Here is a 16,472-nt window from a genome sequence, read left to right as displayed (position 1 = left end):
AATTGCGTTATTTTTCGTTAATAATTAAAACTCATTCAGTTTTTCCTTAGTAACCCCCGTAACTAAGAAAAAATCGGAATCACTGCTCCAATGCATTTTTTACGAAATGCCCAGGCGGGATATTGATACATTGGTTAAGGAGGCGGTGACATAAACATGCCAAAAGTAAAAAATGAGGTTATTAATGTAAAGGTTGTTTTAGAGTTTACATTATGAAAATGACAATACTGCCCGAAATTTTAATTCCGCAACTGTACATTAATCTCTATGTCAAAGAATATGAACGGTGGGGGCGCTGCGATCGCCTGCAAAAGGAAGTCTGAACGGCTTTTAGGAAAAAATATATAATTATAAAATGATGTACAGTAATAAATAATTGTAATATTACAATATAAAAATATAATTTAATACAAAACCTTAGACATAACTTTGTAAAAGTAGCTATAAAATCGTTGTAAATCCATATAAAAAACAAATATACAAAAAAAGGGCCCGTTCACAGCTTGGTTTCATGTCTGAAGGGCCTCCTTAAATGTCTCACAATGGCCGGTGGTGGATTACAATCCGACTCATCATCGGCGGAATCCACATCCCCATCACTACTATTAGTGGAGGCTACAGTCTGAATCGGCCTTCCGGCCCGCTGCCTCCTATAATACTTAAACTCCCTCGGGAGTGTATAGGACCTCGGTAAAGACACCTGACTTTCCAAATCACTGGGCGCATGAGGTCCCGGCAATTCCACTGTTTCCGGTTCCGGAACAATACACTCACAGTACAGGTACCGCGGAGCTAGTAACAATTCCGGTGTGCGACTCCGGGGGGCCCTTGGAGGCGGCCTCCTGTTCAGATTCACTCCATAACTGGCCAAGTTATTCAACGAGGCGAGACTTAATAAATGGGGCTCTACGTGCCGCTTAGCCCTGGGGATGGGCTGTCTGTCGTCCAAATCGGCCCCTTCGGGCCCCACAAGTTTCCCTTGTTTGATCTCCTCTTCGATGATTTTCAATTCTGCCAACTGTTTTTGCTTCTTCTCTTGGAGTTTTTGGTGAATGTTGACGCGGGAGCCCACGCTGCTGCCCTCGTTCTCGCTCGAGGAGGGGAGGGGGCGTCGCCAGAAGGGCACAGCCACGGTCGCTAGACTAGGGCTAAAAAATCAATGATGATGTTTTTGTATTTCGTTTTTTGCTCACCTCTTGGCTAGACCCGGAGGCGGGACGAAACTCGTCGGTTTTTTCTTTTTCCGGTAGAGGGCCGCAGCTGAGGGGCTGCTGAATCGGCAATTGAACACACCAGGTGGCGCCGCAGGCTTTTCCAAGAGTCTTCTCACATGGAAAAACTTATAATACAACAACATAAAGAGAATACCAATGACGAAAAGTACGATTGTGAGAATCGGAACCAATTCCCAATGTATCGGTCGCACTTGCCACGCAGCTGCGAGCCAAGCCCCCACCAAAAGACAGTTTTCTAGTAACATAACGACGTAAAATATGGTCATGGTTCGACTGTGGGGCTTCTCTTGTAAATTGACGTAGGCAAGAATATATATGGCAGCCATTAGGGCACAAACCCCCAATTTGCTCCCTCTCTGGCCGTGAAAGGGGCTCCGCGGTGACAACAACCACAGGAACATGCAAGCCCAATGCAGGGCCAGGACCAGAAACACCCATGAATGGTAGCTAGCGGCGTAGGCGGAGAGGGCTAGGGCCCTCGCTGTGACGGTCCCCGCCCTCCACAACAACTGCGAAACCACCCCCAGCCAAGTCAAGACTAATCTATCCACGCTTTGGACGTGTTTGCTAAACGAGGCTAAGGCCCAACAGACGGAAAATAGAGACAAGGCGGCCGAGACTGTCACCAGATTGGCAGGGGGGCCGTGTCCGGTGCCTGGCAAGAGACTCAGCTGCAGGAGCAGCATGGGGGCTGCTTGCAAAAACCCGTGTACTAGTCGCAATATACACAAATCTCGGACTTCGCGCTTTACACTAGATAAATGAACAGGTACAAGAAGACGGCCGTAGCGCCACAACACCCCCAGCTGCATGACGTGCAGCCCGATTACTAGGACTTTGGGGAACCCCGAGGGCTTTTTGACTAAGTACCAATGCAGGGAGAGGATTTGCGTGACGATTGTCGCGAAGACGATGGCCCCCAGACATTGGGCGAAGAGGAGGACCAAGCCGCGTTCGTACAACGCATACACCATGAGAATGTCGAAGACTAAATCACAGAAATAGGCGGCAAGGGAGACTACATTGAAGAGGAGGTCGCATAATGGCAAGAATTCTGCCATGACTCTGGACGAATCATCACATGCTAGAAGGAATGCGATTAGGTGATTCCGATCGGATTATTCATGGTACCTACTTGTGCGGGATTTGCTTGGGCGATTGCCCGCATTCCTAACCTCCTTTCATACTTGAAATGGGATTTTAACACCTGGCGCTGGGGCTAAAACGCACCGCTCCATGGCTTCATAATGCTTCAAGGGGGCCACGGGGAACACAACTCCTATTCACGGACGATTTTCGGGCCGCTTTCACACAATTTCTCAACATTTGACAATTTATTTAAAAGGACACAGTGGCGCAAATCGGTTTGACGAAGGAATGCGGCAGTGGCTAACGGCACGGCCACACTCAAACTAATTTTTTCCACACAAAATTTAAACAAATTACAAGTTCATTTCACTATACCCATCCCAATTACTTAATTTTTGGAACAATTATCATAAACGGTATAAAAGGGCTTTAAACCACATTTTTTGTGACCGTAACCACTTCCTGGTATTTTTTCAAATTGTCATTCAAGTCCATGGTTAGAAAACAGTTATTATTTTTATTCATTCCAAAATGTAGTAAACAGAAGCCAAAAATCGAACATTTAAATAGGTTTAAAGACATTACTTAAAGAAAAAAATTGAAGAAAACCGACGGAATGCGGCAGTGGCTAAGGTAACGACCACATTCAAATCATTTTTTTTTCACACAAAAATTTAAACAAATTAGAATACCACTTCACTAAACTCATCCCAATTACTTAATTGAGGCAATTACCATAAAACTGTACTAAAGGAGCATTAAACTACATTTTTTTGTGACCGTAGCCACTTCCTGTCATTTTTTCGAATTGTTGTCATTCAAGTTCGTGGTTAGGAAACAATTTATTTTTTTATTTACGCCTAAATGTAGCACTTAGAAGCCAAAAATCGAACACTAAAATGGATTTAAAGTCATTACTTAAGGAAAAATTGAAGAAAACCGAGGGTAATAGTAATTTTACAGTTTCAAAATTTTCACTCGATTTTGTTTATAAGGTGTGAAAAAATCGCCCTCCGAGTCGGAAAAACAAGAAGATGAGTATTTCCAGGCCTACATGAAGCAGTACTGCAACAAACTACCAAACGAAATCACCGGTATTCCTCGTTTTTACAACAAATTACCAAAAGAAGATGAGCCTTTGAGACAAAAACTGCGCGAGGAAAGCCGCTCTAATTTACTAAAACGCAAAAGTCAGAATCTTCTGGATAACAACGAATTGAAGGAACTATGGGTGATCTTGGATCAGAACCAAAGTTACCCTGAGGAGCAGTTAATCACTTACACTGATTACCAGAAAGTGGTGTCATTGGTGGGCCCCAAAGTCAAGCCGTACTTCACTTCGGTCGTGTTTGCGAAACTCCAACAGGGTGACCCCCAGGGGAGGGTCTCAATTATGTCGCTTTTCAACTACGTGATGCGTAAAGTGTGGCTGCAGCAGACTAGGATAGGGTTATCGCTTTATGACAGCACAGGACAGGGATATTTGACCGAAATCGACTTGGAGAATTACATAACTGAGTTGTTACCAACGTTGCCGCAACTTGAGGGGCTGGAAAAGTCGTTTTATAGTTTTTATGTGTGCACAGCCGTTCGAAAATTCCTGTTTTTTCTTGATGGGGTACGTGCGGGCCGTGTGCGAATTTTGGACATTTTGGCGTGTTCGTTCCTTGATGATTTACTGGAGTTGAGGGACGAGGAGTTGAGTAAGGAAGTCCAGGAGCAAAACTGGTTCAGTGCCCCTTCGACTCTGCGCATCTACGGGCATTATTTGAACCTCGATCGGGACCACAACGGGATGTTGAACAAGTCTGAACTTGCCGGCTACGGCTCGGGGACTCTCACACAGCCCTTCCTAGACCGTGTCTTTCAAACACTCTTGACCTATTCTGGGGAGATGGACTATAAGACTTATCTAGATCTAGTGCTAGCGTTGGAAAATCGGGCGGAGCCTCAAGCTCTAGCGTTTTTATTCCGCATTTTGGATATAAATAGTCAAGGCTATTTGGACTCTTTCACTTTGAATTATTTCTTTCGGGCAATTCAGGACCAAATGAGGGCTCATGGAGCCGAAGCTGTGTCCTTCGAAGACGTTAAAGATGAACTCTTTGACATGGTGAGGCCCAAAGATCCGGAAAAAATCACTCTGAACGATTTAATTGCATGTGGACAGGGAGACACTTTTGTCAGCATTTTGATTGAGTTTCACCGGTTTTGGGCCTACGAAAATCGGGAGGCGGTCACGGCCGAGCCTTCGCAAGACTGAATTTCTCATAATTATTTCAATAAACACGATTTTATGTATTTTAGTTTTGATTTTTTTTAATCCCGCCGTGATCACGTGACAACTGTCACAAAGTGAGGTTATGTTATTTTGTAAAATGAGTGAAATCGAGTACAAAATTTGTAAATATTGCACAAACAAGTTGGAGGATTGTCTCGACGAAGGCCTAACGTGTAGTCTGTGTTCGCAAAGCGTCCATTTGCGGTGTCTCAAGAATGGTTCGGTACCTGGGGGCCTCCACGGGGACATCTTCTTCACATTCACCTGTGAGGAATGTTCTGAAACCGGAACCGAGTCGTTTGTTAGGGAGAAAATGTCTTGGTAAATACAAATTGTATACATTTAGGACGTTCCGTGGACGAGTTCTTTTAGGTTAAAAGTATTAGTTTTGGCTTTGTATCATTTGCAGTCACGGAGTCCGGGTTTGGGGCGCAAAGGGTACTTTCACTGGCGGAATCACATAGCCTCGCTTATCGACAAAAACTGGGAAATTCTCTTTTTGCGAGATTTGTAAGAAAGCAACGGTATTATTTATTGAATTAATCGTGAGATTTGTAGTAAAAAGAAGAAAAAATGGGTTGGGACCGTCGCTGGGACCCTATCCCACTTCAGTACGTATTTTTTTAAATCGGGGACTTCGGTCGTGAACGAGCCGGCCTGGTGGGCCCTCACATACCCCAAACTCACCCCCAACGTAATTTCAAACTTGTGTAAGTGAAGCATAATCAATAAATCACAAGTTAAACCTTTATTTCAGATTCGGCCCTCACGAACGAGAAACAAAAATCGAAGATTTTAAAAATATCGATTTCAGACGCCGAGTTATTTACACAGATTTTACACAAAAATATCAAAAACGATGATTTATTAACGCCTCTATTCACTGTTGATGTTCCTGAATTAGAAAAAAATCCAGACGATGAAACTAAAAAAGTACAAAACATAACTTTCTGAACTAAAATAATTCGCATTTTGCAGATTAGTAAAAACTTCACAGTAAATAAACGAAAAAGTCTTTTACCGACGTTTGAGAGCACGTCAAAGAAGTAAGTTTCACGGTTCAAAAACCCCACATAACAATGAAATTTTAGACTTTTGAAACTAAATAAGAATGCGCCGGTTTTTTCCAACTTGGGTGATGAATTAACTCCGACTTATGTAAAACAAAATTTGAGTGAAGTTCAACAACGTAAGCCCCCAAGTGAGCCAAACAAGGAGTCTGTGAAGCTCCTTGACCCGTTTTGTCACTACAACACTTGCTTTAGTAGTGAGTCAAGTCTGGGGGTTTTATAATTGTTACACGATGTGTTTCAGACGCGTCTAGACCGAAAGGAACTCAAATGAAAGTCAGGTTGATGGGAGGTATCAGAAAAGAACTAATTCTCTCGCCTTACAGCAGTATTTATTTAAAACCTTACATAAGAAGAGATACAGAAACTTATCCGTCTTGGATACGTCTAATGGCCGAGATACAAATGAAAGCGAACGAGAAGACAGAAGGATATGTTTTGCCCCCAAGGGCCCCCATTGACTACACCTACGTCCAACCTGAACACATCCCTGCCATTAACAGTCTTTGCAACAACTTTTTCTGGTCCGGAATAGACTGTAAGTGGCCAAAAAATCAAAAAACCAAAACAAGTTTAATATTTTTTTTAGTAACAGAGTGTTTGCAATACCCCGATTTCAGTTGCGTGGTTTTGTACCGAAAACTAATTGTGGGGTTTGCATTCCTCGTCCCCAATGTTAAATACACCGAAAATTACATTTCGTTTATTTTCACACGTCCGGGGTGGAGAAACGTGGGAATTGGGAAATTCATGCTGTATCATTTAATTCAAGTAATTAAGGAAATTTTGATTGGATTTAAATTAATCAATTGTTTCAGACCAGTCTCGGGAAAGACATCACTCTGCACGTGTCAATCAACAATCCGGCGTTGTTTTTGTACCAAAAATTCGGTTTTAAAGTGGAAGCGGTGGTTTTAAATTTTTATGATAAGTATATACGTGAAACGAGCGAATCTAAACATGCGTTTTTTTGTCGTCTTGAGAGGTGATATTGTATCAAGTTTTAATCAATTTATTTGAGGCACTTTTTATCCATCTTTTTTTAAATAAATTAATTATTTAAATGCGTCGTCGTTTTGTCGCAGGTGGTGTGACTGCTATTGGACTGGATTTCCCACTTGAGCTTGAATCGTCGGGTTTTGAGCTGCCTCTAGTGGGCCTTTTTGTCAATTTGGGGGTGTCGTCACTTTTTTTAGTCTTGTTCTCCTCTCTGGGGGTACTACTATTACTCTTACCTTTACTTTTACTCTTTTCCGGTTCTTTTTTCATTTCTTTTTTAGCACTCGCGGGGGTTTTCTCCTTACTGTCTTTACTATCGCGTCTTTGCACCTCTTTAATGTTCCTAATTGGTGTTTTTTCTTCTTTTCGCAATTCCTTGAGTGACTTAGGGGTCTCGCGGCCTTTCTGCGTCAACTTCTTATCGTCTTCCTTTTTCACAAGAAGAGAGCCAAAGTCTGAGTCGGGCAACGCGAATTCTCGCTCACTGTTGGGGAAAGGGATTGACTCGCTTTCATCCAAAGCTTCCAAATTGTACATTGTCTCGAGGTGGGCCCAAACCTTGGCGGAATTTATCTCTTTCTGGCAACTGTCGGCGAATTTATCACAGATACAGGCCATTTGGAAGTATTTGTTGACGCCTGAAAGGGGGGCTCAGTTGGTGAGGTTAGGTGTGAGAGGAACGTACCGACGGGCTTGTGCCCCACCATGGCTTCCAGCAACTGCCCCTCGTGGGCCACATTCCACTCAATCTCGTCCATTGGGGCTGTAATAATATATTAACCAAGAAAATTAAAAACGCCGAATGACAAGTGACATTTGACGTTTGGGGGCGCCACGATCGCCATATTTAAATTTTAAAGCCTCATTTAAAAAGATTATTAATTATTAGGAGTATTTATATTTATTACTTGGTGTGACATTGTATATTATTATTAAAAAATGTTGTTTCTTTTGAAAAATAAAAGCGTTTTAAATGTTTTGTTAATTATTGTTATGTTTCCTGCCCTGGATCCTTGTCCCTTTTTTCTTATCGTGTGCTTTTTATTTTTAAAAATAAAGTTAAATATTCAGTGGTCAAAAAACAAAGACTAGAGATTGGAATTATAATCAGATTATATTCAAAAAACTATAAAATCACGTTGGTCCAGTTGGGGAATTTTGCGCCCGCTGGGTGGTGTTCCTTTCAAATTTTGGCGCAATTTGGTTCAAATGAGAATTTCTCACATTGTAATCACGCTTTACACGGTTCTATTCTCCTGAAAAAGCTTCATTTGCGGTGGTGACAAGACTTGCACCATCATCAGACGGGAACGAGCACAGGTCCGGCGTGAGCCCCACGTCGCGCATCCTCAATTCGCCTCAGGTGTGGGCCGAGAGTGTTTTCGTGCTTGGAATAATTGGAAAGCAATGTGGGCCCGGTCCTCGAAGTGTTCGGAGCCCAAATAAATAAACAAGACATCCCGGAACTGAATTAGCCGCTCCGGTGAAATGGAGTCTTCGGTTCAACGTTCTCGATGCGGTCATTGCCTGGTATCTTGTCAGGCGGCTCTTCTGCAGCACCGGTATATAATCCAGCGTTGCCTTGTTCAGCCTTGCCACATTCACCATCAAATGGGGGGAAAAACGGCCAAAATACAGCATACTCGTGAACGCTGGAGGCTGAGCTTTTATGTAATGCCGGTTTTGGGCCCAGAGATCGGCAACCTTCACTTCCTCGCCAAAAAGGGGGCACAAAAAGGCAATAAACCATGACTTGTGTTTATGTGCGACTTGACACTGCGACCCCCGGTGGTTCACAATTATGCTTGATCGATTGTTTGGAAATGGAAGTGGAATAATTTGAAATTTTTAACGCATTAGAATTCGAAATTGTTGAGTCGTCGTCCCGGAAGGACTTTCTGGTAGTTTTATTAGTGCTAAGCATTGTGTGCTTAGTTTTAACTGGTTTTTTATCGATGAAAGTCAACAACAGATGTTTGTACGCGTTAGCAAAATATTCTGTAATTTACATTACGGTAAATATTGGAGTTATAGCCATTTTGCAGCTCCTACAAATAACTTTTAAAAAGTAAGCAAACTCGCATGTGTTTGGCTCGGGGGGCTCTTAACACGACTTTTCTAACGCCGTTGCCGGTTATGATTATTTCGTTATTAAAAAGGGATGGGCAACGACTAATGATTAATTTTTTCGTTTTAACAGAGGTCGTTGTCATTTCATTCACAATTTTATTATTTCTTTATCGATAAAAAGTTGCATTTCTGGGGAATATGAGGTCCCGTAAGGCGTCTTTTTGTGTCGGAATTCACGAAGTCAAGCCGACTGTGACTATAATATTTCAATTCTTCGCCTTCCCAGCAAACGGTTTCCCTTGTCTAATGGAGTTGACGTCACTATAGCGTCAATTAAAATTCAAATCGTTCCATTATGCATACTGTTATTACAATAAGCAGGCCATTAGGGCCCAAATCGCCGTGATTCCGGCGCCTGTTTTCGAGAGGGGTTTTTATCTGACACGGATCTGGCGATAAAATAGCAGAAAACGGGTTTCTTTTTGATTTTCTTCTGCGAAAGCGACGAATGTTTGCTAGAATCTAGCCCGAGGATTGTACAGTAAAGTCAATAATTGCCATTGTATTATTGAGTGGCTGTAAATGAAGACGACAACGCGTTGTGGGGGCACAATGGAGTTTCACCTGTGTGAAAAAATCGATGATGGTGATGAAGTTCCTCATCTGGTGGAAGCTTGATTCCACCGAACTTTCCTTCCTTCATGACGAGGCGAAATAACAAAAAAATATTTTTTGTTCTATTTCTAACATACCTACAGGTGCGCCAGAACTCGCGCCTCAGAGAAAAATGCCACGTAAGGTAAAATACTGGGAACAGGAAACAAATGTTAAAAAAAATTCTATCTATAAAAGTTTCAAAGTTATGAGAGTTTAGAATTTGCACTTTGACTCTATTTATTTTTGTTGGAAAAATAATTTTCCTAGTTTTTTTGCTACAGGCTGTTAGAAGAGGAAACAAGGAAGCTGTGTTCTAAATTGTAACTCTGTTTAATGTTATTTGTGGCTTTTATTGGCTAAATTTTTGTACCTTTACTAAATAATTATAAAAAAACATATACAATATCATCAGTATCATTAAATAGACATAAAAAATGKCAAATGTCAAAAAATAAATGTCAAACTTTCTTGACATATAGAATATTTTAAACAGTTTTCCCATCTTCCTGGTATTTTATCTTACTTGAAATTTTTCCCTGGGGTGTGAGTTCTGGTGCACCCTGTATAAGTTGCCAATTACTACAAATGGAAGCGAATAAAGGAACAAACACTGATGATGTAATAATTGCGATTTTTTAAAATGTTGGTAGAAATGTAAAGTTTTTGTAACTTCATACACATTCAAATATAGCATTTGTGACGTTTCAATGCTTTCTTCATGCATTTACTTTGCATTTTATTCACCAACTTGAAAATTGAATGAAATGTTGTTTTACTTAAAAAAACAACTTTAAATTTTTGGCAATTTTAATAGGAAGAAGAATTTTGAGGGGTGCGGATAAAACTTGTCACACCTGGAATATTTTTTTACTCTTTTGTGTGCAAAAATTGTGTAATTTTAATCATAATTACAGTTTAAAAATTTATGGTAAACACGAAAAAATAGTGGCTTTTGTTAGTCAGTTAAATAGATTTTTAATCTGCTWTTTAAAAGGTTGGATAAAACTTTTATTTGCAACTTCATGCACATTCAAATATAGTCTTTGACCATATATGTTTCAATGCCCTCTTTATGCATTTTTTTGTATTTCACTACAATTTGAAAATTTAACAATATTGCTCCTACTTGAAAAAAACACCTTTGAATTTTTCATCAATTTTATTAAGAAGAGATCATTGGAGAAGAGCGTATAAAACTTGACTCACCTGGAATATTTTAATACAGAGTGTTCTCAAAACCATTTTTTTTTACTTTTTTCTATTAAAAAATTATTTAAATTTAATTAGAATTGTACTCTTTTTCATATTAATGTGCAACAAGTACGTTGTAGAATCTAAATGTGTCTTTAATTTAAAGGCCGATTCACACAAAAAGTCATTCAATAATGACAAAARTCTTTGTTTGCTACAACTACGTTGTTAACTTTAATTATTTTTTGCTACCTCAAAAACTGGGCTACACATATTTATTTGAGAAAATAATTTTTCGGAAAGATTGAGGTTGGGATTGTTTGAATTTTCTCATGGTTGCCACCTTAAAATGATCCCTTTCAACGACWACCTACTTCGATGCACATTAAAATGAAAACTATTATGTATACAGTTTAAATTTTTKGTAAACACAGTTGTCAATGGTATTTGAATGTGTATAAAGTTACATTTGAAAAATGTGTCATTAAAAAGGATAACTTTTTTCAAAAATTTGGGTCATTTTTTCGGAAATTTTACTCAATTAAATAGATTTTTAATTTATGTAGGTACTTTACAAAATGTTGAATAAAATGTAAACTTTTTTTGCAATTTCATTTTTTCAAATATAGTCTTTGACCCATAATTATCTGGAGTTTCAATGCCCTCTTGATGCCTTTACTTTGCATTTTTTAAATAATAGAAAATTTGACGAAATGACTTTCTGTAAAACCACTTTTGAATTTTTCGGTAATTTTAATAAGATGAGGTTTTTTTGAAGGGCTCGGATATAACTCACCATTAGAAGTTTTTTTTTTATTTCTTTTCTATTGAAAAATTGTATAATTTTAATAATTGCAGTTTTAGTTTGTGTTAAGTACAGTTGTCAATGATTGTATTTAGATAAGATGTATAAAGTTACACTTAAGACACTATAGTGGGTTTTGTTATAAACGATAACTTTCTTCAAGAATTTGGGCCATTTTTCTGGAAATTTTGACTGAATTAAATAAATTTTTAATCTACTTTTTAAAAAGTTGGATACAACTTTTATTTGCAATAAATACACATTCAAATATAGTCTTTAACCACATATGTAGCCTTTCAATGTCCTTTTTATTACAATTTGAAAATTCATTTGAGAAGAATGGATAAAATTTAAGTCACAAGATAAATTTTTACAAGATGTTCTTAAAACCATCAGATTTTGTTTTACTTTTTTCTATTAAAAAATTGTTAAAAATTTGGATGTGTCTAAAGTTACGCTTAAATTTTTTTTGGGATATTTCTTCCGAAAATGTTACTTAACTAAATATAAGTTTTATTAAGATGGGCAGGTTTGAACTTTTGCACATTGGCGTGCAACGGTACCATTGCATAAATTAAAACGTGCAAAGTTTCCACCGGCGGTACACTCGTGCGAAAAAGCACAATGGTGGAAGAAAGGAAGAAAAACGTGTGATTGGCTAAGCGCAAAGCGCAATAGGACGTGATTGGTCGTTGTCACCAATTCCATGACTGTTTTCATATTATACAAGTTGAAAACATGCGAATGTTTTAAGTCTCCGGCCACTTGGCGGAAGAGAAGAAACGGCGACATTCTCGGAATCCGTTAAAATAAGTGGGACTAGGATGTGGAAATTGAAACAAACGCCACACCTGCTGTACCTTTGCAGACAAGCAGTGCAGGTACCTGCATTGCTGCGAAGGTCACACACTCTAATACAAGACATTAAATCGCACTCTTACCTAATCGCGACCGTAAAAAGCCATCGCGGCTTGTATTACATATTGCTTATTGCCTTGTTAGCGATTCCGAAGAACTCTTGCTGCAGGAGGCTCCTGCTGAGACCAATTCAAATGGAGAATGGGCAAAAATTTGTCTGTGACTTTCAAATTAAGTTGGCAACAATGACTATACAATAAATGCTGTGACAAGAAATCTTTTAGCAACAATGAATTGATGGAGTCATGAGTTGTTTTAGGTGACGGCTATGCTAAAGCGGCTGCCCGTCAGAAATGAATGACAATTGACTATAAAATTGTGACGTTTGAGTTTGACACTCATTGTTACCAAATTAAGATTTCATGGTCTACTTGACAAAAAATATAACAATTTTGTGTTCAAATTTTTCAATGTTGCCAACTCAAACAACCGAACATTTCCTTCAAAAAACCATGTTTGTTTTTACTGCAAATAGGTAAAACAATTACCCACAGTTTGATTTATGTCAATTCCATAATATTAAATTTGGAATGTCACTGATGACAACTAACTCAAATATTTCACAAGTTGATCAAAAAACAAAAACTCTTAGATTTTGGGGAAAAATTTATCTTTGACATTCAAATTAAGTTGGCAACAATGACTATATAACAAATGCTGTGACAAGAAATCTTTTAGCAACAATGAATTGATGGTGTCATGAGTTGTTTTAGGTGACGGCTACGCAAAGCGGCTGCCTGTCAGAAATGAATGACAATTGACTATAAAATTGTGACGTTTGAATTTCACTCATTGTTGCCAAATTAAGATTTCATGGCCTACTTGGCAAAAAATATAACAATTCTGTGTTCAAATTTTTCAATGTTACCAACCCAAACAACTGAACATTCCCTTCCAAAAACCATGTTTGTTTTTACTGCAAATAGGTAAAACAATTACCTACAGTTTGATTTATGTTATTTCCATAAAATTAAATTTTCAAATGTCACTAACTCAAATATTTCACAAGTTGATCAAAAAAACAAAAACTCCTAGATTTTGAGGTGCGTGGTTGCGGTCTTATTTATTTACAAAACTGATTACGACATTAGAACGCAACTTTGTAGTTGTAAAAATGGTCAAAAAACTAGTGACTTGCAAATTTCAGTTGGCAACATATTAAATAATGGCCGGTGTTTTACCGAACACATATTGGTCATAAATTTTCATTGTTAGAAAGAACAGTTACACGTTGTCTTCGAGTTTTAGTGGTAATAAAGTCCCAGATGCGTTTATTTCTCTCCGATAATAATTACCTTGTAATAAAAGGAAATAAAAATTGTTATTTTTTTAATAGCACGCTGTTTAATTTCCTCCTGAGAGACTGACAGTCGATTGACTTGTAAACTCTGAGGCAATTTCATGCGCATTTTACACCAAACGGTTGTTTTTTTACAACTGCTTTTCAACATTTTTCATTTTCCAAAGGCATAACTGTGTTTATTAAACATTTTTTAACTGAAATCACTGCTTTCCAATACGTGATTTTTAGTTTTCTCGTTAGAAGTTTCATTTTCTGGAAAATATTACTTTCCAATGAGAATTTAATTAAAATTTGGGGGTAGGGGGTCGGTCCCAGTCACATTAGAAAGTTGTTAATTCTTTTCGAGAAAGTCATTTTCAAAGAAAATTTATTAAAATGAGATTTTGTAGTGCCAGTGTAGCTCGAATTTGAAATTTTCTTCTCTAATTAATAAAAAAACATTTATGATTTAATGAATAGTAACAAGTATTAGTAGATAATTACAAATATTCATTATAAAACAAAAAATCAGTATGTACATAATGCACCTAAATTTGCTAATTTTTTATAAAATTTTCGTAATTATAACTTCAAAATTGTACATTTTTTAATACAGATAAGCAAAATAAAATTCTAGTAACTTTTCTACCAAGCAATAATTAAGACAGATCAATGTTGTGTGTAAAAATTCGAACTATAGTTTGTAATAACGAAATTATTTCAAAAAAATGAAGTGTTGCCAAATTATCCAAATTTCTCTGAAATTTTTGAGATCAAATAAGTCTTATTTTTTCTTGTGTTTTTAAAGTAGTAATAATTGTCGATAATTATTTCTTTGCTGACGTTTGAAAGCCGGCTAATTTGCCCAAAGTACCCAAATTGCATCGTCCTTAAAACCCAAAAACAATTAGAACCGAATAAACAAGTTAATGGAACCATAATAACAAAATTACAGCTAAAAAAACAAATCAGGTCGATAATGGTGATCGTGGTGGTAACCAGTAAAGTGTTTTCGATGCAGGTAGAATCGATACTCGCTGCGAAAAACCCGATAAAAATAACAGTACCACGGCCTGGTGCAATATTTGGTAGGGTAAATCCGGGAGAACTGGACTTTGGAACTAGGAACCATTCTAAATTTCTAAAGCTCCACGTTTTAAATTTTCAATGGAAAACGTGTGGGCCAATACAAAATGATAAATAATTTAGGCAACTTGATCGAAAATTGTTAGTATCTTGCAGAAAAAACACTCGTGGTTTGAAAATAAAGATAATTTTACAGCACGTTTTTCAAAATGTGGCCATCTTTCCCGGACTTACCCTACCAGCCACACAAACAATAAAATTTTTCTTCTTTACTAAAATCGCCCACAGTAAACAACGGAAAAAGTCAATTGTAAAACACCTGACGATGCAAATGAGTTAATACAGGGTGAGTCAGCAATGATGGGCCAGATGATTCTAGTCCCCTCAAAGTCATTATGTTTTATGCACCAAGTTCTCGGAATTTCGCGTGATTCATTTGTTTTTTGGGAGATGGAGACAGTTACTTGCAATAAAAGACATGTTAGACGAGGTCGAAAGCCTTTGCGCCAATTGAGCGATTTCATTCTTGCATTTTTCTGGCTTGATTAGATGTTTATGGAAATGTGCAGCAGTTGCACCCAGTTTGGGAGGTGCCGGATAAAAATTGGTTAAAAAACTAGACTGGACTTTCCAGTGGGACCAGGAAAAAGAATAATTGTTGACATTTGTATAACTACAAAATACAAATTTGTAATAAAAAAATGTTGGTGGAAAAATAAAGCTCAAATACTGTTAATTTAGTTCTTATAATTATAATTTAATTAAGCCTAATCACCATCACATATGCAGTTTTTAACGGCGCAAGTAATTATAGTTTTCACTACTCCCGACTTAAATTATAGAAATCTGAGTCTGTTTCGTAATGAAATCAACGTTTCTGTTTACTGAAGAAATTAAGAGATTCAAACATTTTCATTGAATAAATGACAAAATAAATATCATAATATGAGACATGAGGGTACGACCACTTATTTAGCAGCAAATTTTGTTTCGCTATACTCTCATGTGGGTGACTTCATATTTTATGAGAATTAAGTGTTTATTAGGTCTAAAATAAAAAGTCATGTTTGTTATGTAATATGAAACATTTTTTTATTCAAAGTCATACGACTTGTTCCAAATTTTGATATCTGTCGGGTTGTATGTAATTAGTCATTTTTGTCGAATCATCATTAAAATCTTAATTCAATTAAATAAAATAGATTTATTTATAAAAAGATAAAAGTATTTTTGGACTAAAATTTATCTATTGATAAAAATAATATTTGAAAAAAAAAAACGGATATAAAAACAGATACCTACCACTACTATGCATTCAGTTCTGATCAATTTTGAAATTGGGTTAGCAACGAGACAGAAGATGTGACATATGTCAAGTTCATATCCTCTGTTTCTGTTTGATTCAGTGTTGCAAACTTAATTCCAGAATCATAGCCTACTTTGATTTATCAGCAATCGTCTATGTATTGTTTTAATCTTCTAAAAATAAAATTAATTTCAAGTTAGATAGGATAAGTACATATTCTAGTATAAATCTGAAATTTTTACTTTCATTAATTTGTTTTCAAGCGATGACATCACTGTCATTTTTTTATTGAGAAAAAGACAATTGAATATTGAATTCAAGGGGTTTTTTTTTTCGATAAAATGGTGGATAATAAGGAATAAAATAATTTGGACCATAAGCAGTGGTTTTTAAACATACCAGGTGAATAAAAAGTCTAGAACCAAACGTTTTTTGCTTGGAAAAAAATGTGATGTTTTCTCAAGAATAAAATTTTTCGAAGTA

General features: G+C 37.3%; 4 protein-coding genes across 6 annotated transcripts; 2 read left to right on the top strand and 2 right to left on the bottom strand.

The window, feature by feature from the left end:
• Nucleotides 1-327: 327 nt before the first annotated feature.
• On the bottom strand, nt 328-3,542 carry LOC123010577 (XK-related protein 7-like). Its single transcript, XM_044407583.1, has 3 exons — nt 2,371-3,542; nt 1,194-2,319; nt 328-1,148 (listed from the first exon to the last, which is right to left on the bottom strand). The coding sequence occupies exons 2-3, from the start codon at nt 2,294-2,296 to the stop codon at nt 497-499; spliced, it is 1,755 nt and encodes a 584-aa protein (XP_044263518.1). The 5' UTR covers nt 2,297-2,319; nt 2,371-3,542; the 3' UTR covers nt 328-496.
• Nucleotides 2,510-4,625, top strand: LOC123010579 (serine/threonine-protein phosphatase 2A regulatory subunit B'' subunit gamma-like). Its single transcript, XM_044407587.1, has 3 exons — nt 2,510-2,957; nt 3,110-3,269; nt 3,320-4,625. Exons 2-3 carry the CDS (start codon nt 3,224-3,226, stop codon nt 4,585-4,587), a joined length of 1,314 nt encoding a protein of 437 aa, XP_044263522.1. The 5' UTR covers nt 2,510-2,957; nt 3,110-3,223; the 3' UTR covers nt 4,588-4,625.
• Nucleotides 4,625-6,741, top strand: LOC123010578 (cysteine-rich protein 2-binding protein). Of its 2 annotated transcripts, XM_044407586.1 has the most exons (9): nt 4,625-4,926; nt 4,978-5,115; nt 5,164-5,315; nt 5,363-5,538; nt 5,584-5,651; nt 5,697-5,872; nt 5,920-6,213; nt 6,265-6,446; nt 6,494-6,741. In XM_044407586.1, exons 1-9 carry the CDS (start codon nt 4,688-4,690, stop codon nt 6,662-6,664), a joined length of 1,596 nt encoding a protein of 531 aa, XP_044263521.1. In that variant the 5' UTR covers nt 4,625-4,687; the 3' UTR covers nt 6,665-6,741. The 2 variants fall into 2 exon arrangements, with proteins under 2 accessions (XP_044263521.1, XP_044263520.1); XM_044407585.1 differs by having other exon boundaries at nt 4,688-4,926; nt 5,920-6,446.
• LOC123010580 (MRG/MORF4L-binding protein) lies at nt 5,989-7,509 on the bottom strand. 2 transcript variants are annotated; one of them, XM_044407588.1, is made up of 2 exons: nt 7,360-7,509; nt 5,989-7,312 (listed from the first exon to the last, which is right to left on the bottom strand). In XM_044407588.1, the coding sequence occupies exons 1-2, from the start codon at nt 7,430-7,432 to the stop codon at nt 6,735-6,737; spliced, it is 651 nt and encodes a 216-aa protein (XP_044263523.1). In that variant the 5' UTR covers nt 7,433-7,509; the 3' UTR covers nt 5,989-6,734. The 2 variants fall into 2 exon arrangements, with proteins under 2 accessions (XP_044263523.1, XP_044263524.1); XM_044407589.1 differs by having other exon boundaries at nt 7,364-7,495.
• Nucleotides 7,510-16,472: the final 8,963 nt, after the last annotated feature.

Source organism: Tribolium madens, unplaced genomic scaffold (genome assembly GCF_015345945.1).
Source record: "Tribolium madens isolate multiple individuals breed KSU strain unplaced genomic scaffold, Tmad_KSU_1.1 Scaffold_91;HRSCAF=231;Tcas5.2_LG7, whole genome shotgun sequence".
Classification (NCBI taxonomy): Eukaryota; Metazoa; Arthropoda; class Insecta; order Coleoptera; family Tenebrionidae; genus Tribolium; species Tribolium madens.
This window is presented reverse-complemented; position numbering and strand designations above follow the sequence as displayed.

What these genes read in the sequence shown, in the direction of transcription:
- LOC123010577 (XM_044407583.1), bottom strand. Translation starts at nt 2,296, where the DNA reads ATGGCAGAATTCTTGCCATTATGCGACCTCCTCTTCAATGTAGTCTCC. An exon ending in CCTCCGGGTCTAGCCAAGAG is followed by an intron (nt 1,149 to 1,193) that starts GTGAGCAAAAAA and finishes TTGATTTTTTAG; the next exon opens with CCCTAGTCTAGCGACCGTGG.
- LOC123010579 (XM_044407587.1), top strand. Translation starts at nt 3,224, where the DNA reads ATGGATTTAAAGTCATTACTTAAGGAAAAATTGAAGAAAACCGAGG. An exon ending in AAAATTGAAGAAAACCGAGG is followed by an intron (nt 3,270 to 3,319) that starts GTAATAGTAATT and finishes TTTGTTTATAAG; the next exon opens with GTGTGAAAAAATCGCCCTCC.
- LOC123010578 (XM_044407585.1), top strand. Translation starts at nt 4,688, where the DNA reads ATGTTATTTTGTAAAATGAGTGAAATCGAGTACAAAATTTGTAAATAT. An exon ending in ATTCTCTTTTTGCGAGATTT is followed by an intron (nt 5,116 to 5,163) that starts GTAAGAAAGCAA and finishes TGAGATTTGTAG; the next exon opens with TAAAAAGAAGAAAAAATGGG. An exon ending in CAACGTAATTTCAAACTTGT is followed by an intron (nt 5,316 to 5,362) that starts GTAAGTGAAGCA and finishes CCTTTATTTCAG; the next exon opens with ATTCGGCCCTCACGAACGAG.
- LOC123010580 (XM_044407588.1), bottom strand. Translation starts at nt 7,432, where the DNA reads ATGGACGAGATTGAGTGGAATGTGGCCCACGAGGGGCAGTTGCTGGAA. An exon ending in GGTGGGGCACAAGCCCGTCG is followed by an intron (nt 7,313 to 7,359) that starts GTACGTTCCTCT and finishes CCCCCCTTTCAG; the next exon opens with GCGTCAACAAATACTTCCAA.